Genomic DNA, 25198 nt, shown 5'->3' with positions numbered 1-25198 from the left:
AAGTTCCGGTAGAAAGAGCTCTGGGCTTGCAGTGGTGTGTGGAAACTGATACATTCAACTTCAAAATGGATGTTCCTCAAAAATCCTGTACTAGGCGTGGAATGTTATCAATATTAAGTTCTATTTGCGATCCATGGGATTTCTTGCACCAGTCCTGCTGCCTGCCAAAGGAATGCAGCAGGAGCTTTGCAAAAGGAAACTGAGATGGGATGAACCAATACCCCAAACCATGTTGCAAAAGTGGAAAAGTTGGCTCAGTGATTTGCAAATGCTTTCCCATTTCAAGGTTAAAAGGTGTATACAACCAAGAGAGTTTGGACCTCTCTCACATGCACAGCTACACCATTTTTCAGATGCTGGTGAATCTGGATATGGAACTGTGTCTTATCTGCGCATGCAAGACAATAGGAAATCCATCCACGTAGCATTCTTGATGGGCAAGGCAAGAGTAACACCTCTAAAACCTGTCACTATTCCACGTCTGGAACTAACAGCTGCTGTAGTTGCCGTCTGAGTGGATCTCATGTTAAGGGCTCAGTTGAGAATGAAACTCGAGCAATCTGTATTTTGGACAGATAGTACATCTGTACTCAAATATATAATGAATGAGGATAAACGATTCCTTACCTTTGTGGCAAACAGAGTCTCATTCATTACAACTGGAACTAAACAATCACAATGGAGATATGTAAGCTCAAAGGAAAATCCAGCAGATGATGCTACAAGAGGGCTCAAGGCTGGGAACGTTGTTCATAGCAGCCGCTGGATCGAAGGACCAAGCTTTCTGCAGAAGCCAGAAAGTGATTGGCCAACCAATCTAATGGAATGCTCCTTAGAACCAGAGGACCCTGAAGTCAAAGGTGAGGCCACGGTAAATGTTACACAAGTAAAAGACTTGCTTGATGCTACATGTCAATTGATGGTGTACTTCTCAGACTGGAGAAGGCTCAAGGTTGCTGTTGCTTTTTTCCTTAGACTGAAGGCAATCCTTCGTTCAATGAGAGACAGGAAAAGAAGACCGCAACCTTACTCAGATAACCCAATTTTTAAGGGTACTACAAAGGAGAAAGTAAAGAAAATGCAACTGTACAGACTATCTTCAAAGGATCTTCTGGAAGCTGAAGCTTGCCATTATTAGATTTTGCCAGCAACAAAGATTTGGAGAGGAGATTGCTACGTTGTCAAGTGGGAAAGGTTCTGTGAGCAGGCACAGCTCAATTTATAGATTAGATCCTTATCTTGACGATGAAGGCCTCTTAAGAGTTGGGGGACGACTGACAAAGGGCTCCTTACCAGAAGAAATGAAGCATCCCTTTGTTCTTGCAAAGGATCAACATGTAGCAAGTCTCATCCTAAAGCACATTCATCAACAGCTTGGTCATAGCGGTCGTAACCACACCTTATCCACACTAAGGAGAAAATACTGGATCACAAAGGCCAACTCAGCTGTAAGGAAGGTTATCGCAGAATGTAATTTTTGCAGAAAATATCATGGAAAAGCCTTGGAGCAAAAGATGGCAGATTTACCCAAGGAAAGAATTTTTCCAGATAACCCACCATTCACCAATGTCGGAGTTGATTACTTCGGACCTATTGAAGTGAAAAGAGGATGAGGTACAGCTAAACGCTATGGAGTCATTTTCACCTGTTTAGCCAGCCGAGCAGTGCACTTGGAAGTGGCTAGCTCTCTAAGCACAGATGCCTGCATTAATGCTTTGCGCCGTTTTGTGAGTCGAAGAGGTCAAGTCGCTCACATCCAATCGGACAATGGAACCAACTTTGTCGGAGCAGACAGAGAGTTAAGGGAGGCTCTTGAATTGCTGAAACATACCCAAATAGCAGATGCTTTGCGACACATTGGAATAGGATGGAGTTTTAATCCGCCTGGAGCATCACATCATGGTGGAATTTGGGAACGGATAATTCGTATGATCAGAAAGATTCTGAGATCCGTTCTTCAGCAACAACAGTTGAACGACAATGGATTAAATATGGTTCTATGTGAAATTGAAGCAATTTTAAATGAGAGACCCATCCAAAAGACCTAGAGCCACTTACACCAAATCACATCCTCCTGATGAAAGGAAAACCATCTTTACCACCCGGACTATTTGACCCTCAGGATATGTATCTGAAGAGAAGATGGAAACACGCTCAGTTGTTACGGCCCTAGCAGGGCCTCCTCCTGAAGGTGCCTGTGTGGGCGTGTCCCACCATCTCTTTTGCCTGAGGTGCCACCTTTCCCTGTTACACAGCTGACTCACATCAGTAATTAAAAGTATTTAAGCCCAGGGAAAGGTGAGCTCTGGGCCAGAGTGCCAGTAGTGTGGTTACAGCTTGTGAGCTGAGTGGGTGTTGTGTTTGCAGCTAGTGAGCTGTGTTTTTGGTGGTTTTCAGCTAGTGAGCTGTGTTTTTGGTGGTTTTCAGCTAGTGAGGTGCTCTCTTTCTTTTTGGCTTACGTTTTACTTTATTGACCAACGCCTGAGTTTTGTTTGTTTTCTTAAATGGTGATAGCGGCTTGTCCGTCTCTTTTAGTTAGTATGAATTGAGACTTTAATAAAACTCTTTAATTGAGACTTTCATCCTGATTTGCTCTGCTTCTGTCTGTGATAATGTCTGTGATAATTTATTAATCCGTATGGCAGATTCTGTGGCTGTGATGAGGTCCACTATGGGCAACTGTTGTGGAGAAATGGCAAAATTGAGTCCTTTGGCTAATACTCTTTTCAGGTTCAGTGAGAATCCTGTCTGAAAAGTTCTTAACCCATTTCTCCTGACTGACTTCGGGTGTGTTTTCTTCTCTGGGTTGTGTAGGTTCAGGAGGAGGAGTGTGTGTTTTTGAAAGCAAGGTGTGAAATTTCCTGCGTTGTCTTTCTTTTCCTTTAGAGTGTTGGGCCCGCTGAGCCTTGGCCACAAACTTGTAAACCTCTTCTAAGATTGGAGAGGGTAGAAGGATTTCCAGTTCCTGCAGGGTCTGGCTGATCTTGATCTGGAGGGCATCTATGGTGAAATGGACCTGTCTTATCCTTTCACTTAAAAGGTGATTTTGTGCTCTCTGTAGAATCAAGTCTGCTCTGTATCCCCTGACAGTGGATCCAAGGCGCAGGCTCTTAGGAACAACTCTGCTTTGTCTACATCTTAGGTTGAAACGGAGATGGTTCCTATAATCCGCTAGTTTCTGCATCTTAAGGATAAAGGACACTCTTTCGAGGATGCCAATGTTCACATTTTGGACAGAGAGGACAGATGGTTTGAAAGAGGAGTGAAAGAAGCCATCTATGTCCACTGTGAGCGACCATCTTTGAACAGAGGCGGGGGTTTACGACACCAACTCTCTGCCATCTATAATCCAGTTTTGAGATCCCTTCCCAGACGCCTTAACGCCCACTCACATCCTGACACAATCTGACCTCAGGAATTCGCATGATAAGGTGGGGCCAGGTTTCACAATGAACTCACCCGAAACTCTGGCTGATTGGGACCCACACCCAGTTTCACACCTTGGCTCATGCGATTAGAGGATCATCAGGGGATCCTTTTGTCCCTCTGTGGGGGGATACTCCCACTAGGTTTATATCTGGGACTCTCCACCATTTGACCTTAGAACTGAAGAAGCTTCTCGGATGAGAGGTGAAACGTCTTCAAGTAACTTAAAGAAGTCCAGACGTTTTCTTTGCAAGCTCCTTTAACCCCCCTCTTAACTCATCCTGACCAAACTGGTTTCATAAAAGTTAGGCACTCATCAACAAATACTCGTAGATTACTTAATTTGATAGACTACTCATACAGTAAAAACCTAGAAACTACAATATTCTCTTTAGACGCAGAAAAAGCATTTGACAGAGTTAACTGGAAATTTCTATTTGCAACTTTACACAAATTTGGTTGTGGATCCTCTTTCATAAACTGGTTAAAAATATTATATAATTCCCCAACAGCTTGTGTCAGAACAAATGACCAGACATCCTCCAGCTCAAACATCCAACGACATGAATGCTTTAAAAGCATCAACATCAGCTCTTCTCTGACAGCATGGTGGGAGTTGCTAAAATTGACGGCGTCTTCATTAATCCCATGCAAACATACACCTATCTGGAACAACCCTGACATATTACAAAACAATAATATGATAAACTTTTCAGATTGGAGTGGTAAAGGAATCAAATATTTAGAACATATACTAGAAGGAACAGAATTTATTTCATTTGACGGACTAGTTACACAATATGGGATCAACAAGAAAAGATTTTTAGAATACCAACAAATTAAATCCATAGTAAAAAAGAAATTTAAACCGGGTCAAGTTGAACTACAAACACCACCAAGTGTGGTTCAATTTCTTACTCTTAAAACCCCCAAATTACTATCCAAAATATACAGAATGCTTTCTAAAACAGATGAATCAATATCACTTCCTATTGCAAAATGGGAAGCGGATTTATCAGTTAACTTAGACCTAAACTTCTGGTCTCAGATTTGCTTAAAAACCTTTCATCTAATTAGAAATCCCAGTCTTCAATTAATTCAATACAAAATATTACATAGAGTGCACTATACAGGGGTCCGTTCTTCGTACCTCGCTTACTACATCCAAGATCAAATGACACATCCAAGATCAAATCATCGCGCTAACTTTGAGCTCGCTATTCCGGTTCTCCGAACACACCTGTTGTTGACGATTAGTATAGCTGGATGAAGTAATGTGAGATCACTGGGTGGCTTAACAGGGGCTACGCATCGATAGTAGAAACATTGATCGGCAACCCTTTGATTGGTTGGCGAAAATGTAGAAGGAGCGCGCTCGGTATTTTTCGGCAGCAGAGCAAGAACTCGTGATTGAGGGATTTCAGGAGTTTCAGAGTTTAATTAAAACGCAAGGGAACACTGCAAAGGCTGCAAAAGCAAGGAGAGATGGCTGGCAGAAAGTTGCTGACAAATTAAACTTGTAAGTAATTTAATAATAATAATAATAATGGATTGGATTTATATAGCGCTTTTCAAGGCACCCAAAGCGCTTTACAATGCCACTATTCATTCACTCTCACATTCACACACTGGTGGAGGCAAGCTACGGTTGTAGCCACAGCTGCCGTGGGGCAGACTGACAGAAGCCAGGCTGCCATATCGCGCCATCGGCCCCTCTGGCCATCACCAGTAGGCGGTAGGGTAAATTTATTATATTACACTATATTATATTATATTATATTATATTACATTATATCCTCTTTCACATTAGAGCCAAGACAGGACCCACTAGAACATGGGAACAAGTAAAAGTGAAATATAAGAATATTCTACAGAATGGTAATATTTATCACTTATATTGCTTTTAGTCTCTTGAAAAGAGACCCTGAAATAATCTGTTTGTTTGTTTATAACAGCAACCAAGAAAAGGGCAGAGCAAAAAAAGACAGGTGGTGGTCCTGCACCCCCTCGTCAACAAGTTGGTTAAGTAAATAATACCCTCACGGGAAAATCGATATCTCTCTATGAGCACACTGTCGCGCTGAGTTAAAGGATCCTGTCTATCCCGCAATATACTCTGAATTCTGAAAACTCTCCTTATCAATCTTGCACCTTCCGCAATGGGTGGCTCGCGTATACGGACAGGACATGGCTGCGACAGACTTCCCAAATCCACCTTCGCTTTTATAGCCGTGGTCTCTCATCTTGATTACACGAATTAATTTACAATTACAACTCTAAAATATGAAGTACATCTGAAATAATCAAATACATGAAATAGAATGATTAATAGTACATTTCCCTTTTTTTAGGAAATGACCTGTATGTATCTGTATGGAATCAATAAAAGGATCAAGTACTGCATTAACTTTAGTTACATTGATAATATTTATTTATGGAAAAACAGTGGTAAAATATCGCTGTTGATTTCGTATACATGAAGCGGACATACCTGAGTGGCCGCGATCTAATCTTGTTTACATAAAGTAAGCCTGCTCCCGAGCAGGTTTACGCTTACGGATCTGTTGCTATGACAGCAAGTCCCGGATGAGCTTCGGGGAACCGAACGATCCAAGATCACGCGAAATTGTCAACAATCAAATCCAGCTAACTTACTTAGCGAGGTACGAAGAACGGACCCCAGGTCATTGGATGTTCAAGATGGGCTTTACGTCTACCAACAACTGCTCAGACTGCCAAACCAATTCACCGGACAATTATATCCACGCTCTTTGGTTCTGTCCACTATTTCAGAAGTTTTGGCGCGAGATATGTGAAGACTTATCAAAGTGTCTGAAATGTAACATTCCAACTTCCCCCTTAGTGTGTTTGTTGGGCAAGTTAGATAATGTCACTTCAGAAAAGAATATAGCCCATATGGTTTTCACTGCCCTATGCATAGCCAGGAAAACAGTCCTCATGAACTGGAAAAATAAAAATAATCTTAATTCTAACCAATATAGAAATTATCTATTAGATTACATTAGTCTTGATACAGCCTCTGCCACCACATCAGATCAATTGCTCTGGGCTCCTTTGATCAGTTTCATCACCTAGTGGGGGTGGGGGGTCATAGTTTGGTCCCGCCTTCACTGTTGTGATTGGTGTGGGGGTAGGGACAGGATTAGGGGGTCAGGGGGTTCCCTGGAGGCATCTTCCTTGGGGGGCTAAACCCGGGGTAGCGGTCATGTCCGGTTAGGGGCTCTGTTGGCTCTCAGGTGACTGTTTCCCCGTGGCTGCGTGCAGCGGGGCTAGGGGAGGGTCTGTGCTGACGGACGTGGGTTACTGACCTGGTAGCCTGGCTGCCCCTGGGTGGGTCCGGGATGGGCGTGAGGTTCTGGGGGTGCTCCGTCTCTGGGCTGGGGCCCTGGCCAGGCCTCGGGGGCTTGGGTCCTGGTTGGTGTGTTGCCGGGGTTGTGGGCGGGTGGGTGCATGGGGGCCCAGCCCTGGCGCAGGGTGCCGCCGGTGCGTCGAGCCACCTGGGGGGCTCTTCAACTGGTGGGGGAGATTGTCACATCATGCAGGAGCTTTCCTCTCTTCAGGAACTCTCTCTGCAGGAGGGGGAGATACAGGAGAGGTGGAGGAAGATCTCAGCCTGGGTGTCTATTGTCTTATGTAGTCTGGAAGATGAGTGGATGGTGGGGTGGGTGCAGTTTTCTCTGTGGTGGGGTTGGGTGGACTGTCCCGGGCTCTGTGGGGCCGGGAGGCGCTGCTGCACTGGGCCCCGGTCTGGATTGGCCTGGGCCCCCTTTCCCTGGCGGGTCGCGGAGTGTGGGGAGTGCCTACTGGGGTCATCGGGGGAGCTGGCCCCAGGGAGGGGTCACTTGCCCCTCCCTTCCTTCCCTCCCCATCTCCAGCTGCCTCCCTCTTCCCTCTTCCCGCTCCACCACAACCACCCACACATGCAGGGCCTTGGAGTAGGGGTATGTCACCAGGGTGCAGAGGAGGCTACTCCCCCCTCTGTCCCCTTCTGGCTGCCTCTGCCTCAATTTTATCCCATAACTTAGACATTCACATTACTCACACTCTCATTACACATACATATAGGATCTTGGGGGTGGGCACGATACACGGAATCCAAATTACCATCAGGGTGTACACCTCACCCCTGGCATCGTTGCCCACCTCTCAATTTTAAATACACGTAGACATTGAGGGCTAGCAGGAGGGACTATGCGCATACCTGCTGCTCTCTGGCAGGTAGCTCCATGCCCTCCTGGGTTTTAAATGCACCTTAGAACACACATGCATCAACACTACAATGAGCGGGTGGAGGGATGTTTGAAGTCTTCTCTCACCCCCATTCTCTGCGGCTCAAAAGAAGGACTTGACAGGCTCAGAAAAGTCAAAAATAGTGAGATATCTTGCAGAGGGATGCAGCAGACCACCACTGAACAAGACACACAAGCTGAAACGTCAAGACTGAGCCAAGAAATATCTCAAGACTGATTTTTCTAAGGTTTTATGGACTGATGAAATGAGAGTGAGTCTTGATGGGCCAGATGGATGGGCCTGTGGCTGGATTGGTAAAGGGCAGAGAGCTCCAGTCCGACTCAGACGCCAGCAAGGTGGAGGTGGAGTACTGGTTTGGGCTGGTATCATCAAAGATGAGCTTGTGGGGCCTTTTCGGGTTGAGGATGGAGTCAAGCTCAACTCCCAGTCCTACTGCCAGTTTCTGGAAGACACCTTCTTCAAGCAGTGGTACAGGAAGAAGTCTGCATCCTTCAAGAAAAACATGATTTTCATGCAGGACAATGCTCCATCACTCGCGTCCAAGTACTCCACAGCGTGCCTGGCAAGAAAGAAGAAAAACTAATGACATGGCCACCTTGTTCACCTGATATGAACCCCATTGAGAACCTGTGGTCCATCATCAAATGTGAGATTTACAAGGAGGGAAAACAGTACACCTCTCTGAACAGTGTCTGGGAGGCTGTGGTTGCTGCTGCACGCAATGTTGATGGTGAACAGATCAAAGCACTGACAGAATCCATGGATGGCAGGCTTTTGAGTGTCCTTGCAAAGAAAGGTGGCTATATTGGTCGCTGATTTGTTTTTGTTTTGTTTTTGAATGTCAGAAATGTATATTTGTGAATGTGGAGATGTTATATTGGTTTCACTGGTAAAAAATAAATAATTCAAATGGGTATATTTTTGTTAAGTTGCCTAATAATTATGCACAGTAATAGTCACCTGCACACACAGATATCCCCTTAAAATAGCTAACACTAAAAACAAACTAAAAACTACTTCCAAAAACATTCAGCTTTGATATTAATGAGCTTTTTGGGTTCACTGAGAACATGGTTGTTGTTCAATAATAAAATTATTCCTCAAAAATACAACTTGCCTAATAATTCTGCACTCCCTGTATATGTCAGATTGGGTATCAGACGCCACCTCTCTGGGGACATCTCAGGCCCGCCAAGGTTTGGAGGCCTATCTCCCCCCACCACCACTTCCCCTGCCAGTGGCGGACTCCGTCAGACATCGGTGCGTTGGTGGTTCTTTGTGTCTGGGGATGGGCGTCCAGGTACACACCGGCTCACTCCTTGGCAGCCGCTTATCGGGGCCTGGAGCCTGGGGCTCGCTCGGGCCACTTCGGAGGTGGGGTGGCCCCAGCCTCTCGGCCTGGGGCTCGGTCACTCAGGCACAGCTGGCTGCCGGCAGAGCTCACGGGCGCGTCACTGCAACTCCCCTTGGCTTCTGCTCCGCGGCTGCTGAGTGAGCCCTCATCTGGGACTCTCCTCAGCTCTTTCTGGGACAGTGGCGCGGCTGCCCCTCTGTTAGTCTACCTTGGTCTCTTGTGTTCTGGGGGCCTCTGGATGTCTGGAGTTTTGATCTCCTCCATACCTGCTTCATGCCCTTGAGGACGGGGCTGTGGCCCCCCCACACCCTCTAGCAGATCATTACATGAAGGAGCCTTTTAAAAAAACAAGCGCGTCCATGCTCACAGGTGTACACACGGGTGATCGCACCCACAAACTACACCCTTTTTGGCTTCTACCTCAAAGCACACTGTGTTCTGTTGATCTTATGTGCTGCACAATAATGTTTAATATTTAGTATTTACTGTCATATTCCCATATATCGTTGTGATGTTGTTTATTCTATTACTCTTGTTCTCTTCTGCTTGTTTTCTTTTTTCTTTTTCAACAGGTGATCCAGGTGATCGACATATGCATTTTCTGTTTCTTTTTTTCCCCTGCCCATTCTGTTGGTTTTTGTTTTTTGCCCTTCTCCCCCGTCCTTCTTCTCAGCTGTTTCTCTTTCCCTCTTTCTTTCTCCCCTTCTTTCCCCCAGTCAAGTCTGTCCCGTATTCAGCAAGTGAAAATAAAATAAACAATAAAAGGTGAATCAAATGGACCATTATGGCAAGGCTGGGATGGTCAATTTGGTAAAGTAAATCCGTTGGGCATCTTTCTTTGCCTTTAGACAACAATTCTGATGGCAAAAGAGCCAAACGGGACAGGCAAAAAAAAAAAAAAAAAAAAAAGGAGTGTCATTAATTGTAAGAAGGCAAACAGTTTGTGACCGTTGCGGTGTTATGTTCAGTTGATATGGAATAAAGACCAAAAAGGACAAGATACATACTGCTGGATTTATTGGACTGTTTACTTAATTCATGCATACCAATGACATCGCGTCACCCCTGTTAGCGACCACCTCAGTGGCTTCAAGCGTAGGCTTAGCCTCTACAGTTACTTTGTTAGGTTTTGTATTGTTGATTGTCATTTATGCTTAGAAATATTTAACCATATATGCTTAGAGGTGTATAATCATTTGTAGATTGAAAGAATGTCTCATCCTAGGAGGTCTGTAACAACTCTGTGTAGCATGAAGAGGGGAGTGCGTTCACTCCTCTCTAGAGTGTTCTGGCATAGATCACACACCTCCTAGGAGAGATCGTATCTTCTCTTTCTGATATATGGTTTAGCAAACACACGTATATCTGTTTAAGTATAAGAGCCTTTTGTTCAGATGGACCCGCTAGACTCTTCACAGGGTCACATCTTGACCTCACCACATACACACACACACACACACACACACACACACACACACACACACACACACACACACACACACACACACACAGGCAAAGTACTCTTTGTGTGTATGTAGACGTCATATGTTAATGACCCTATGCATATTCATGTAACCACAATAAAAGGAGTGCTATGGGGGACCTGGCTGAGAGTCTGACGGAGGTCAAGTGGTGGAACGACACTTGGCTCCAGGCAGGTCTCCCTCATGCATGACTAACATGAAGAACTTTGCCTACTCGTGTCTTGCTTTGCTGTGTAATTATATTGTCCTCAACGTTCCAGCGAATAGGTTCAAGCTACAAACCTATCATTAATTGGTCCTTCGAGAGCTGGAGCCCTGGAATCGGCATTCACCGAGGGGAGGAGGGACACGCTGAAAGACTAACGTCAGCCAGGAAGTTCCTGTGGATTAACTGTCTGTCTTTTCTCCTCGATGAATGACGATCGGCGGGATCCGAGGCTGATATTACACGCTAAGCAACACCAAGTAAGTTTAAAGAGCCCGACTCTATAACCGTGTGGTTGTGCAGTCTCCGCCACTGTGTGAGGCGTTGAGAAGTTCGCTACTTTGTGGAGCAATAAGTGAGTTCCTCGCTACTTTGTGCAGCGAGAGGTGAGTTCTCCGCCACTGTGTGAGGCGTTGAGAGGTTCCTCGCTACTTTGTGCAGCGAGAGGTGAGTTCTCCGCCACTGTGTGAGGCGTTGAGAGGTTCCTCGCTACTTTGTGCAGCGAGAGGTGAGTTCTCCGCCACTTTGGGGGGCGTTGAGAGGTTCCTCGCTACTTTGTGGGGAGTGAGAGGTTCCTCGCTGCTTTGTGGAGCGAGAGGTGGAGCGAGAGGTGGTTCTCCGCCGCTTTGTGGGGAGTTGAGAAGTTCCGCGGGGTCCAGAATGTGCTGGACAATAGGCCTATTTTGTGTTGTTGTCGTTGTTGTCATCGTTGTTGTTGTTGTTGTTGTGTGAGTGTGTGCGGAGCAGAACACGTGGTCTGTGACACCGACTGTTGTTTGTTATCATGGGTTTCTAAGCAACCAAGGGTGAGTCGGAGGGAGACAGACGTTTGTGCAGGACTTTGCTCCTGGCAGCACAAAGTATTTAAATAAAAATGTGAGAGAGCGGCGGCTCAACAGCTGCGCGGGTTCACGCGAGCGCGTTCACGCGGGTTTCACGTGGACCTGAGCCGTGCGGTTAATCGCAGGCTTATAAATGGAAGAGATTCAAATGTTAGAAGTTTTCAGAAAACACACCAGCCTTGGAGAGCGTGTGGAGAAGGCCTGCCACATCAGCAGCACTTGAGATGTGCTGTGGTGAATGGCTTTTCCCCACCCCCTTGCTGACACAAAATGTTTATTCTTTAGCTTGCCCTGATCGACAACAGCCTGTGTGCCAGACCATAGATTTAATTGAGGTGGATAGTTGTTAAAAGTAATCTACATTAAGCTTGTGGTTGCTCAAATTCAGTACAATGACATATGAGGTGAAGTGATATAGGCAAATATTTAAACTAATGAAGTGCATAGAGGCACTTGACCTGTGTGAAAGACTGTTGTCTTATTATGAGCCATTGTTGAGATATAGAGCACACCTGTGAAAACAACTAATATGCTGAACCCTGTATGAAACATCTAAAAGTACATGATGGAGAAGCTGTATTGAATATGAAAGTGTAAGACTTTGCCACTGTGGGCAGGGAATGCAACTACTGTGTGATGTTGCATTGCGGTTTTTTTCTTCTGAGCTGATGAGCAAGCTACACATTATCAGATCAAGAGCTGTCTGAGAACTACTCAAAGAGAGGGAAACAGAGCTCTGATAACTGTGATAACTGGAGTGTGCAGCGTTTCCATGAGCAGTTTTCCTGCACCTTGACTCGTGTGTGTGTGTAGCATCAGCATCATGTTTTTGTTTATTTGTTTTGTTGGGTTAAAAATGATTAAATAAACTGGTGATCATATTTATGGATCATCATGGTATCATCAGCCATGTGATTTATTTATGCAGATGAAAAAGTGAGTGTGAATGTGTCTGACATCACAGTGTTTCTGTGCGCTGTGTAAAAGTAATTGCCTCTGATTGAGAAGAGCGGTGATTCTGCAGGTCACCAGCTATAGTAAAGAAAAAAAAGAGAGTGAAAAAGAGAAAGAATTTATATTGTAGATGAAAAATAATCATAGGGAGAAGGTTTTGTGTTGATCAGCTAAAAAACAACTACAATTTCATTTTCTGCTTTTAAGAAAGGATTGTTCACAAAAACACACACACAGAGAGAGAGAGATGTGTGTTGATTAAGCAGTGATGATAATAATAAAAATGTCTTAGTTTGTCACTTTCAGGTGAAAAGCAGACCTGAATCAATTTTCCACATGCAGCAGTCGGAAGAAAGTTATAGTTTAACATCATTGGAAACATGCAGGCCAAGTTTCTGGCTGACTTATTTACAGCGCCATGTGTCTCTCAACCTCTCAAGCAAGCAAGCTCTCACTCCTCCCTGAAGACAAGGAATGCAGCTCCAAAGCAATAACATGATAAAGAGACAACAGCAAGTCCTGAGCAGAGTCCCAGCAAAGCAGCAGCAATGTGGACAAACAGCATCAGAGAAGAAGAGCAAACCCATCATCCTGACTGATCGGATGAATGGCACTGTGTTTACAACAAGCTGAAACTTCACTGTGCATGTGAAGAAAACGTTTGAGGAGAACTGAACAGTTGGAGTTTGACATTTGCCACCTGTGGAGTAAAATGGCAAGAAGAGACAGTGGAACACAGGACAAAGCTGAAGGAGAACTGCCGGCTATTGGACTATTGAAGTGGGAGAGGACAATAGAGTGAGAGTGGTGAGAACACAAATTTTGTTATTAAATGTGGGAAATCAAAATTTGGGTTAGCAAACCTGGGAAAAACAAAACTGACTGGTTAAGTTGGAAAATTGTGAAGGAGTCTGAAACACTGCGAAAATAGAAACATACAAAATCACACAAACAAGCAGAACATGCATTAACCCTACTAACAATTCCAAACACAAAATAACTCATGAAGATTAGACAACATCTTAAGCGTGTGAGTCTGTTTATCATCTTGTCCAAGTCACCTCGTGTGATGCAAAAACCAGTGGACTCATAGCACATTAGTTAAGAAATGATCAAATAATAGTAGAGAAATGTGTAGGAAAGGCAGCTTTAAGAACATGCCCTGCTGGAGATGCAGCTCCACAGACATGCATTAGACCTGCCTAATAACACAAACACACATGCAATGAAAATTAGCTTGTTATCTTTCATCAGTGTTAAAATAGTGTCAATTTAGCAGACACTTGTTATTAAATACTGAATTTATCCAATGCAAAAAATTGACTCTCTAGGTTGCAGGACAACAATTTAAACGTGTGGGAAAAAAGATTCTGGTTTGAGCAACCAGTGATCTGACAATAAATTTAGTTGTTAATATAGTAAATTGGGAGAAGCTTCCTGCTTGATTGATGCAGCACAAGTAATTTACTGTATGAGGGAAATTGTCTTTTGTGATACTATTTTGAACATGCATTTCTGTTGTCCTGTCAACTTAGTGGGTTAATAGCTGATATGCAAATTAGTTGATCGGTTTTAGATTAATGAAAGGTGACTGAATTCTAGCACGAATGAATGGGATGTGTTGGAGTTTGTTGTGTGTTGAGTGGAGACTCTAAAACACTGAGTTTCCTGTTTTGATGTGCGAGTGAATCCTGTATTTAGATACACAACTCTGAATACGTCAGAACAAACTTTTTTTTTGTGAAGTGCATGACACCATGTCACATGTTTTATGATGAAGGGAAAAGGAAAAGTGAATAGATCTGTGGCCTAAATGAGTGAAGAGCACATACCTGGTGATTAAACTCATAGCTAATATGACATTAGGGTTATGTTGTGTGTTGTGCAGCTGATGGTTGGTTTGGAGTGAATTTAGCTGATGATTCTTCTCCTGTTGTGAAGTTGATGAGGAGTTTGTGTCATGACTTAACAAGGCCTTTTTATTTTGATACTTTCACAGTGCACTGAAAGTTTGGTTTGATAATCTCTGTTATTTTTCATTTTTCATTTTTGAACAGGCACTGATTTTGTTTGTCTATTTCTTTTCTTTAAGAAGATCTGCACGTCGGGAATTGAAAGTGCTTTATGACCTGTCAAGAGGGACGTTGCGGGTGGGTTTTTCCACATTAAAATGGGCTCTGGAGAAAGCCACTTATTGGGACAAGTTCCTGTCCAAAAAGGATTCAGCGATGTAATCCGATCTAAAAGTTCTTCTTTTTCTTTTGAAATGACGTCATTTTGCTGGAAGTGGAAACTAAATGCGACGACAAGCTGCACTATCAGCAAAGAAAGAATGAATGAATGAATGGAAATAAAAAACAAACTGACTGACTGGTAAAAGCTGACAGGACTTGACCACGACTCAAGGTTAACCTCCACCTAGACAGGACAAAAGGGTGGATGAATTTATGTGTTTTTTGTTACAGGAGCAGAAAGATGACAGCAACATTTGAGGTTGCATGACGATTTAACCTTTTAAATGCCATTTTCTCTGTCTGTGAATTTACTATGTGTGTGTGTCATTCACTACCTTGTGTTGCTCACAGAGATTACTGTGAGAAAGTGTATACACCTGCGCAGCGCTAACATTTACATTTCTTTTTACAGCAGATGGTTAATCATGTGTTTGATCATGTGATTTATAAGAGGATTAGTTGATGTTTTTCCTACTACAGGATTTCTGGGTTTATATGTGAATGACATTCTTTCCACGGCTAGGGATGGCTAACTTTATGGTGTTTTTATGGCACCTCTGGAATGTGGATGGCCGACGCCTGCCCACCAGGATAATCCATGTGTGTTGCTAATGTTTGTTTTTCTAAAAGTGCATGTGGAGGATTCAGCTGAAGTGGACAAGTGACATGAGAAAACCGAATAAGGGATGCAGTGTTTATGGTATAGTTGAAGATGGGCTATTGAGCTCATAGTGATTGTTGAGTTGAGTGACTTTGCTTAAGAGAAGTCACTGATTACATTAATGTTAACTGAGCACATGGGATGATCCATGTTTGAGGCGAATTATGGTAATAATAGTGATTTAATGATTTGAGAAAACCTGCACATGACACTTGTCTTGCCCGTGCTGAATGCTTATTGTTCTTATGATACAATTTTTTATAAGTGTGAAGTTTGATTTTACTTCCAAATCTTGCTTTCCAGGCCATGATGGTGTGTATGCAGGCTCCTGGGAGAGCCAGGTGTTAAGCAGACTTAATATGCAAAACACACTAAGATTTTCATTGCAGGATTATAGGTCCAGGGTGGTGCTGCTCCTGGGGAGGAGATGCCCTGATGTTGCCTGGGATATGATCTAGCTAACCTTTTTTCTTTAAGATAGGGATCCAGGTTTGATGAGTTGACTCGTGGGAGTGTCCATGAATCAAGAGGTGGGGTCCAGAATTAACATTAAACAATGTTTTTTATTATTGTTGCAGTGATTTGTGTGATTAGCCGTTTATTTACGGGTATTAAACCTATGCAAGTGGTGCATCCATGTTCAGATGAGGCTTTGATGGCCTATAAGTGAAGTTCACTGAACTAAAGAATGTGGTTTGATGATTGTTGACATGCTCTCCAAATAGTTTGTCTTCCTAGCAAGGAAATACAGGTGCAGCAGTAATCTCCTGAGAAATCTTCAGAGGCCCAGTGAGAAGTGCATAGCTGACAGCCCAGGCAGTGGCTGAGGTCAAAGGTCAAGCTGGTTGGGGCCCATCATGAAATCTGACCTTGGAGCCACAGCAAGGACCATGAAACTGCGTTGGAATGAGGGCTGTACCAAGGGGGAGTTCCAGAGGCCAATTCAAGTGCTTCTGACCATTTCAACTGCCTGTAAAATAGCGGAGAGACCCTCCTGGATTTATCAGAGCCATTGCAAAGAGGTCGAGGTCCCAGGAAACCCCAGCACCCTCAAGACAGCACAATAGAGAAATCTCACACTTGGTTGTTTCAGTGGTGAGGGGGGAGTGCTGATTGAGCCCCTGTAGGGTAAGCTCGCACTTCAACCTCCAGCCTCTGATCAACTCTAGGGCAACCAAGTGCGAGGCGTGACGGCTGAATCAGCTGAACCAGGAGGAAGGCAGAGAAGCTGAGTGTTTTGAGACAGGTCCAGCAGGCCCAAAATCAGGACTATGCGTGACGAGAAGGAGTGCCTGAGAGGATCGTCCACAAGATGGGAGCTGAGGCCAGGAGAGAGACTTCAGGAGGATCAGAGATCATCTTCAGCACAGCAGACATCACACAGAGAGCTGTGCTACTGAGCTTCCAGGAGATCAAGAGGAGACTTCCCACAGCAAGATTTAAATAAAATGAAAGATTCAATATTGACGCTGAGGAAGACAATTAAGGTGTACGACGTGCTCTGCCTTAAATCTTCAGCAGCGTTGGGACATGAAAACTCGAGGGATGAGGGGAGCGTGCCAAGCTCCATCGACGACGCAGAGGGAGTCTAAGGATGACATCATGATTCTGTGAAAAGCACAGGAACCAGAAGCTATGGTGGTGATAACAGCAGTTTCCTATGAGGTCTGCAGCATTGGAAATAGCTGAGACCCATGTTGACAAACAACAAAACCAACTGGTATGTTTGAATGTCTATTCTACATACATTTGGACTCTGGTCCTATGGACACTGATGGAAACAACTGGAAGAGACATTCATGACGCCCTGCAGAACTCAAACCACTCTGCAGAGAGACATGTGATTTGCACACCCGGAGGAAGCACCACCAAGCTGAGATGTTTTTGAAAATGTTACTTTTTTATTTTAACTATTAAATTAACAATTTCTTTGTTTGCTCGTAGGATGTAGTTTGCCATTGGATGAGATCAATGAGGAATGGGATAACTGCTAATACATTTATTAAACTGTGTACTTTTTCGGTAATTTAGGGTGATTTGACATATGCTGAATATAAAAATGTTTGCATTGACACTGTCAGACATGAGGTGATCATAACTGGGAGCTTTTCAAGCATAAAGGTCAAAAAGGGGGGAATGTTAGGTTTTGTCTTGTTGATTGTCATTTATGCTTAGAAATATTTAACCATATATGCTTAGAGGTGTATAATCATTTGTAGATTGAAAGAATGTCTCATCCTAGGAGGTCTGTAACAACTCTGTGTAGCATGAAGAGGGGAGTGCGTTCACTCCTCTCTAGAGTGTTCTGGCATAGATCACACACCTCCTAGGAGAGATCGTATCTTCTCTTTCTGATATATGGTTTAGCAAACACACGTATATCTGTTTAAGTATAAGAGCCTTTTGTTCAGATGGACCCGCTAGACTCTTCACAGGGTCACATCTTGACCTCACCACACACACACACACACACACACACACACACACACACACACACACACACACACACACACACACACACACACACACACACACAGGCAAAGTACTCTTTGTGTGTATGTAGACGTCATATGTTAATGACCCTATGCATATTCATGTAACCACAATAAAAGGAGTGGTCTCCCTCATGCATGAGTAACATGAAGAACTTTGCCTACTCGTGTCTTGCTTTGCTGTGTAATTATATTGTCCTCAACGTTCCAGCGAATAGGTTCAAGCTACAAACCTATCAACTTTGTTGAAATAAATGGATTACATGGCGGTCTTTTCCTGTTTCATATGTTAGGCTTTGCTCTCTCTGTTTTTGGTAATTCCACACTGGTGGAATCCCAAACAAAACACGCATTAAGAGGCTCTAATGCCTGTGTGTCAATTTCGCGGTCCATGTCACCCCTACTTGTGGCCCACATGAAGAAATATTGTTTAAAATTATTATTCAAAAAGTTATTTAATATGAAAGTGATATGAGCAGAGTGTTCCAAGCATTGCCCTATACCCGTTATGTTCAAAAATAGGAGAGTTGAAAAGTACGAGTTATCACTGAGCAGAGACGGGAGATGGAAGCATGTAAATATAATAACAACCACTGCAGCCAAAAAGACTTGACTGTACACTGTGTTCGTGTTTTCCTCCGAAACAATAAGCAACCTTTCAATGCCTCTCTCTGTCTCTCGCTAGCAAAGTTGTCCCAGACAAGTGCTAACGAAGAAGCTGTCTTTGTTTTGTAATGAGCTTTTGTAATCTTTCGGCTACAAGGTCGACACGGAATCAAACATATTAGCCAGAGGTCCCTTTACTACGGTTCGGAGCAACAGACCTGTTTTATATACACTCAACAAAAATATAAACGCAACACCTTTGTTACTGCTCCCATTCCCCATGGGATGGACGTAGAGACCTAAAATTCATTCCAGATACACAATATAACCATCCCTCCCAAACAGTGGTCACAAATCAGTCCAAATGTGTGGTAGTGGGCACATCTGCTATATTGAGATAATCCATCCCACCTCACAGATGTGCCACATCAGGATGCTGATCTGACATCATGAGTAGTGCACAGGTGTACCTCAGACTGCCCACAACAAAAGGCCACCCTGGAATGTGCAGTTTTGTCTCACAGCAAAATGCCACAGATGCCACAAGCAATGAGGGAGCATGCAATTGGCATGCTGACAACAGGAATGTCAACCAGATCTGTCGCCCGTGCATTGAATGTTCATTTCTCAACCATAAGCCGTCTCCACAGGCGTTTCAGAGAATATGGCAGCACATCCAACCGGCCTCACAACCGCAGACCTCGTGTAACCACACCAGCCCAGGACCTCCACATCCAGCAGGTTCACCTCCAAGATCGTCTGAGACCAGCCACCCAGACAGCTGCTGGAACAATTGGTTTGCACAACCAAACAATTTCTGCACAAACTGTCAGAAACCGTCTCAGGGACGCTCAACTGCATGCCCATCGTCCTCATCGGGGTCTTGACCTGACTCCAGCTCGTCGCCGTAACAGACTTGTGTGGGCAAATGCTCACATTCGATGGCGTCTGGCACGTTGGAGAGGTGTGCGCTTCACGGATGAATCATGGTTCACATTGTTCAGGGCAGATGGCAGCTGAGAATGTCCCAGTTCTTGCATGGCCAGCATACTCACCGGACATGTCACTCATTGAGCATGTTCGGGATGTGCTTGACCGGCGTATACGACAGCGTGTACCAGTTCCCACGAATATCCAACAACCTCGCACAGCCATTGAAGTGGAGTGGACCAACATTCCACAGGCTACAATTGACAATCTGATAGACTCCATGCGACGATGTGTTGCACTGCATGAGGCAAATGGTGGTCATACCGTTACCGATACTGACCGGTTCTGGGTCCCCAGACCCCCAATAGCACAAAAAACTGCACATTCCAGGGTGGCCTTTTGTTGTGGGCAGTCTGAGGTACACCTGTGCACTACTCATGATGTCAGATCAGCATCCTGATGTGGCACACCTGTGAGGTGGGATGGATTATCTCAATATAGCAGATGTGCCCACTACCACACATTTGGACTGATTTGTGACCACTGTTTGGGAGGGATGGTTATATTGTGTATCTGGAATGAATTTTAGGTCTCTACGTCCATCCCATGGGGAATGGGAGCAGTAACAAAGGTGTTGCGTTTATATTTTTGTTGAGTGTATGTGCTGAATAATTTTCTATACAAGATCACTGCAAAAAATCGCAGCCTTACCTAATGTCCACCCTACTGTTACTCATTTGATATTAAGATTTAAAGATCTAGTTGGTATTGGTATTGTGAGTAACCCTCAGTAATAGTAATAAATCACATAGCAATAGTAGATCCATGTAGTTGTAAAAAGCTTGATAATATATTAAGTAATCCAAAGTATTCAGAATACATTATTCTCATTGAGTAAAGTTACGGAATACACTACACAATACATTTAGAGGCATGTATTCTGTAATCTGTAATAGAATATATTTTAAAAGTAACCTTCCCGACACTTCACATAGGTACATTCCTCCACACGTGCTCAACACAAGTGGAGATAGTTTTGATGTAATAGAGAACATTTGGATAAACAAGGATCAGATATTAGCGTTGCTGATTGAATATCTTAGAAAATGCATTAACATACTAATTAAATTTAGAACACCAAGGTCAGGTAATTTTTCTCCATGTGCAAGTAATATTGATAGGATTACAAACTCCATTAAGTGTTCTAGAGTTAAGAATGAACAGTCATAATTTTCGGGACATGATGCTGTACACATCAGTGGTGGCTTGCTTACCTATCTTGTGGAAGAGTTCAGGAAGGTGCACTTCAACCTTTTCTCTTTGGAACATGTGGTACTCTGCCTGTTCACAAATTGGAGGGATCATGTTGAACTGTCGTGCCACGGAGTATGCCTCCTACAAATAATAGAGGAAAAAGCACCAAACATTTTTATTGGTCCATGATTTTCACCAAGAAACTGACCCTGTTTCAGTAAGTACTGAGTAATCCAATCCATTTAAGTGGAAGCATGTAATGTAGGCACAACCTTGTTTCTCGATTTTTTAAATTAATTAATTAATTAATTTTTAAATTTTTGCAGATGGGACACATATGACTGGGGGACAAGAAAGAAAGAAAGAAAGAAAGAAAGAAAGAAAGAAAGAAAGAAAGAAAGAAAGAAAGAAAGAAAGAAAGAAAGAGACAGTGAGAGAAAACATTTAAAAAAAAAAAGGTAAAAATCCCCTGATCACCTGTTGAGAGAAAAGCAAAAACGAAAAAAGAGAAAAAAAAAGCAAAAAAAGAGCAATACAATAAACACAACAACATTGCAAGTACGTAGATAATTGTAAGCAACAGTAAATACTAAATATTGAATGTATTGTGCAGCATGCAAGACCACACAAGCACACAATGTGCTTTGAGGTAGCAGCCAAGGAAGATATAGTTTGTGTCTGTAAGGACCACAGGACACCTGTGTGAACACTTGTATTCAAAAGGTTTCTCCATGTAATGATCTGCTGTGGGAAGCCATAGCCATGTCCCCGGCGCATGAAACAGGCATGGAGGAGATCCAGGCCCAGACATCCAGAGGTTCCCAGAGCATAAAAGCCCAAGAAGGACCATCAGAAGGGCAACGGTGCCACCCTCAGGGAAAGAGCTGAAAGGAGCCTTAGGTGTGGGGTCAGCCAGCAGTCACCATGCAGAAGCCACAGGGAGCTGCAGTGACATGCCTGTGGGCTCTGCCAGCAGCTAGCCATGCCAAAGTGGACCGAGCCCCAGGCCCAGAGGCCCAAGGTCCAAGGGCCCCCCCCCCCCCCAGAAGGAGTCAAATGTGATGGACTTACAATTTAAAACACACATAAATGTTGTATTTTACATCTGATTGCCCTAAGGCCTTATGAGGTCCTCCACACTATGCACTTGAGCATATAAAAGTGTTGATCACCTCTTTCATTGAAGTTTGAGTGTTTTAACCCTTTCATGCATAGTAGTCACTATAGTGGACAGCTACTCAAAGGCTGTTTTCTTGTATTTGTGTCAGTGTTAATGGTATGTTTGCACATAAACCACTACACTGGATACTGCTGTGTCACTCCATACTGTGCAACCCACTGGTCATTTAATGTTACTATAGATGCATGCAGTGTTGGGGAGTAACGGAATACATGTACCGGAATGTACTGGAATACAATTTTAAATAAATTTCTTCATTCATTTATTTATTTTCTTCATCATTTTCAAACCAGTACATTGGATTTCAAATTAGGCTAATTCAAATTCAATTTTAGAATTTGAGTTCAATTTTATATATTATAAGGCAGCACGGTGGCACGGTGGTTAGCACTGTTGCCGCACAGCAAGAAGGTCCTGAGTTCAATTACACCATCAGGCCGGGGTCTTTCTGTGTGGAGTTTGCATGTTCTCCCCGTGTTTGCGTGGGTTCTCTCCGGGTACTCCGGCTTCCTCCCACCATCCAAAGACATGCAGCTTGTGGGGATAGGTTAATTGATTAATCCAAATTGTCACTAGGTGTGAATGTGCGAGTGAATGTGAATGGTTGTCTGTCCCTGTGTGTTAGCCCTGCGACAGACTGGCGACCTGTCCAGGGTGTACCCCGCCTTTCGCCCTATGACAGCTGGGATAGGCTCCAGCGCCCCCCGCGACCCTGAAAAGGATAAGCGGAAGCGAATGGATGGATGGATGGAGTTCAATTTTATTTTTTCAATTTTATTTGAGTTGAGCAATTGAGATTCAATCTGAGCAATTCAAATTCGAATTTAGCTTACAGTGGTTCCTCACTATTGATGCCTGTCTGAGAAAAGTGTATAAAGTGTGTAGTGAGGGGTTTTACAGCCTTAAAACATCTATAATTATTGTAAAAAATAAAGTTCCAAAGTCACCTCAACAGTCAGTGCAGCGCACACACTACATGCTGCTAAAGGTCGTAAACATGCAATTATTAAACCTAGGCGAAACTGTCCCCAGATATAACATATAGTTATAGTTAGTCAGGCATGTACTAACTATAGCCTTTACACTATGCATTTTGCCCTTGTATTTTATTTGCAGCAGAACTATGGGATATATGTGTACATCCCCATGCACAACTTAATTTTTCTTCCAACAATGCCCTGGGCCAAACAAGGGTTTGCTGGACCAGGATCTGCATCCACCATAGCCTGGTGTATACCCCCTCAGCACCTTAGAGAGACATACAGTGTATCATTAAGAGGGAAGGTGTTGGAGGGCCAGCGACACAGAACACCAGTCCCACTACCTGGGACCTGTGGAGCAACGGCAGAGCGAAGGAGGTTCGTGGCCAATTGCGACTGCTGCCGGTTGTTTGCCTATGCCAGGTGAAAAGCCAGTCCTCTGGCTCCATCCAGCCCTCCCGGAAACGCTAATGATAATCTTTTGCCGTGAGACCTAGGGCAAGGGCAAGCTGAGAGGCGCTGCCTGGGCTTCGTTGGACCTCAGTGGGAGCAACCTCAGTGCCCACTCCTCCTCCAATGGCATGGCTCTGCCATGACCTGAAAGACCTCCTGGTGGCAGTGTCAGCAGGGAACCAGCCCAAGCAATCAGACTCTCTAACACCTTTATCCAGGGTTCAGACTGATCCTGCCACTGTTACAACTGGCGGTAAAACACCACTGCCTGCTCCTGTTGCATGGCCGCCAGCTCACCCACCATATGGGCCAGGACCTCAGCTGGCTGGATCTGTCACAGGTCCATATTACTGGCGGCTTGGGTTGGGACCCACACAGTTTGTTTTATTTGCATTCCCTGCAAAAGCTTTCCAGATGTCCTCATCTGGGTTCACACCATGCACAGATCTCCTCTCCGGTCCCAGCAACATCCTCAAAAGGGGGGGACATGATTGTATGATCGATATCAAGTGTGTGAGTTAGCCTTCCAACACACCCAGAACCCACTGTTCCATCCATCCTCTGCAGCTGAGCCACAAACCACACCCAGCCACACAGAGATGAATTAATACTTTGAATTATAACTGATGATGCTTAGATTAGACTGAATTCCACCTTTATACCAATTGTATACTGTCCGGTATAAAGATAGTGTTAACACTATACTGTCAGTGTAAAGAATGAAAATAGATACGAAACATCTGCTTACATCTTGCTGAATTCAGCTGTGTAAATTCACAAAGAATAGAATAGAATAGAACAGAATAGAACAGAATAATCATGATCCTGGGTCTGTTGACCCAGCGTTTTGTGCTTTCTATTATTGTGATGTATTTTGGTTCTGGTTTTCTTGCTCTTTGGTTTTTGGTTCTGTTCTTCTTCAGTTTAGTGTTTAGTCATTTCTGCATGTGTATTCCTCTGTGTAAAGTCAGTGTTTCTAAGTCTGTGTCTTTGCATGTGTGAGTTCCTGTTTTACTTTGAAGGTCCGTGGCTGATGTTAGTGTGTTTAGTTTTTGTTTCCCCTGTCCCGTCATGTCTAATTACTCCCAACTGTGCCCTCCTTCTATGTTTCATTCCCTTGGTATCCTTCTGTGTATTTAAGCCTTGCGTCTGCCTCTGTTAGTTGCTGGTTTGTCTGCGTTATATGGTGTTTAGCTCTGTGGACAAATTAATTAATTTGTTATTGGAGCATGAGGGGAAAGAATTTCGCTAAGCTGTGGCTAACCGGCTACAGCGATTGGTTTCTGGTCTCCCCTGGCTCACTTCACCTGCTCGCACCGAATTTCTTCTGATCAAGCTTCACCTTCACCCCCGGCTGCTACCACCCACCCAGCAACTAATGCTTCGCTGCCCGGCCCATCGGCCCAGCCTTTGAAAGGGAAACGGTGCTTACGCCGTCAACGCCCCTGACCACAGTCGGACCTCGGGATATCAGAGCGGCCGACTGTGGTGATTAAAGAGGACAATATTACTGGTTTGACCTTTGGGACTTTTTCTTCTGGGGTTGTTCGGGGTGTGTTGATGAGAGCTAATATGCGTAGCTTATCTACCTTCATAGTATGTGACCTCTCCCAGGTTGGTATTTTTAAGACTTCTGAGAAAACAAAGGGCTGTGTTTCTTCTGCTTCTTCTGAGCCTGGATTAACTCTCTCTGAGTCTGTTAACCCCGTATCAGCTATCCCAGAGTGTGCTAAAGCTGTGGCTTTCAACCCAGAGACAATTAACCCCAGCTCTGATGATACTAAGACTGTTTTGTTTTCCAAGCTGCCACCTCAAGAGACTGTTCAGTGTGCACCCGAATGTTTCATTTCTTGGACTACTGACACTCATTC

At 44.0% G+C, this 25198-nt stretch overlaps 1 protein-coding gene across 2 annotated transcripts in view; it reads right to left on the bottom strand.

The window, feature by feature from the left end:
- Window positions 1-25198, bottom strand: part of LOC113013133 (voltage-gated potassium channel subunit beta-2-like) — a 250829-nt gene that overhangs the window by 58208 nt on the left and 167423 nt on the right. For both annotated transcript variants that reach the window (XM_026153785.1, XM_026153786.1), the window contains one exon: window positions 20735-20855. In XM_026153785.1, the coding sequence (XP_026009570.1) occupies window positions 20735-20855 (121 nt within the window). The remainder of the gene's footprint in view (window positions 1-20734; window positions 20856-25198) is intronic.

The sequence above is a fragment of the Astatotilapia calliptera genome, chromosome 20, assembly GCF_900246225.1.
Source record: "Astatotilapia calliptera chromosome 20, fAstCal1.2, whole genome shotgun sequence".
Taxonomy (NCBI): Eukaryota; Metazoa; Chordata; class Actinopteri; order Cichliformes; family Cichlidae; genus Astatotilapia; species Astatotilapia calliptera.
Note: the sequence above shows the minus strand (reverse complement) of the source record. Positions and strands in the feature narration are given on the sequence as shown.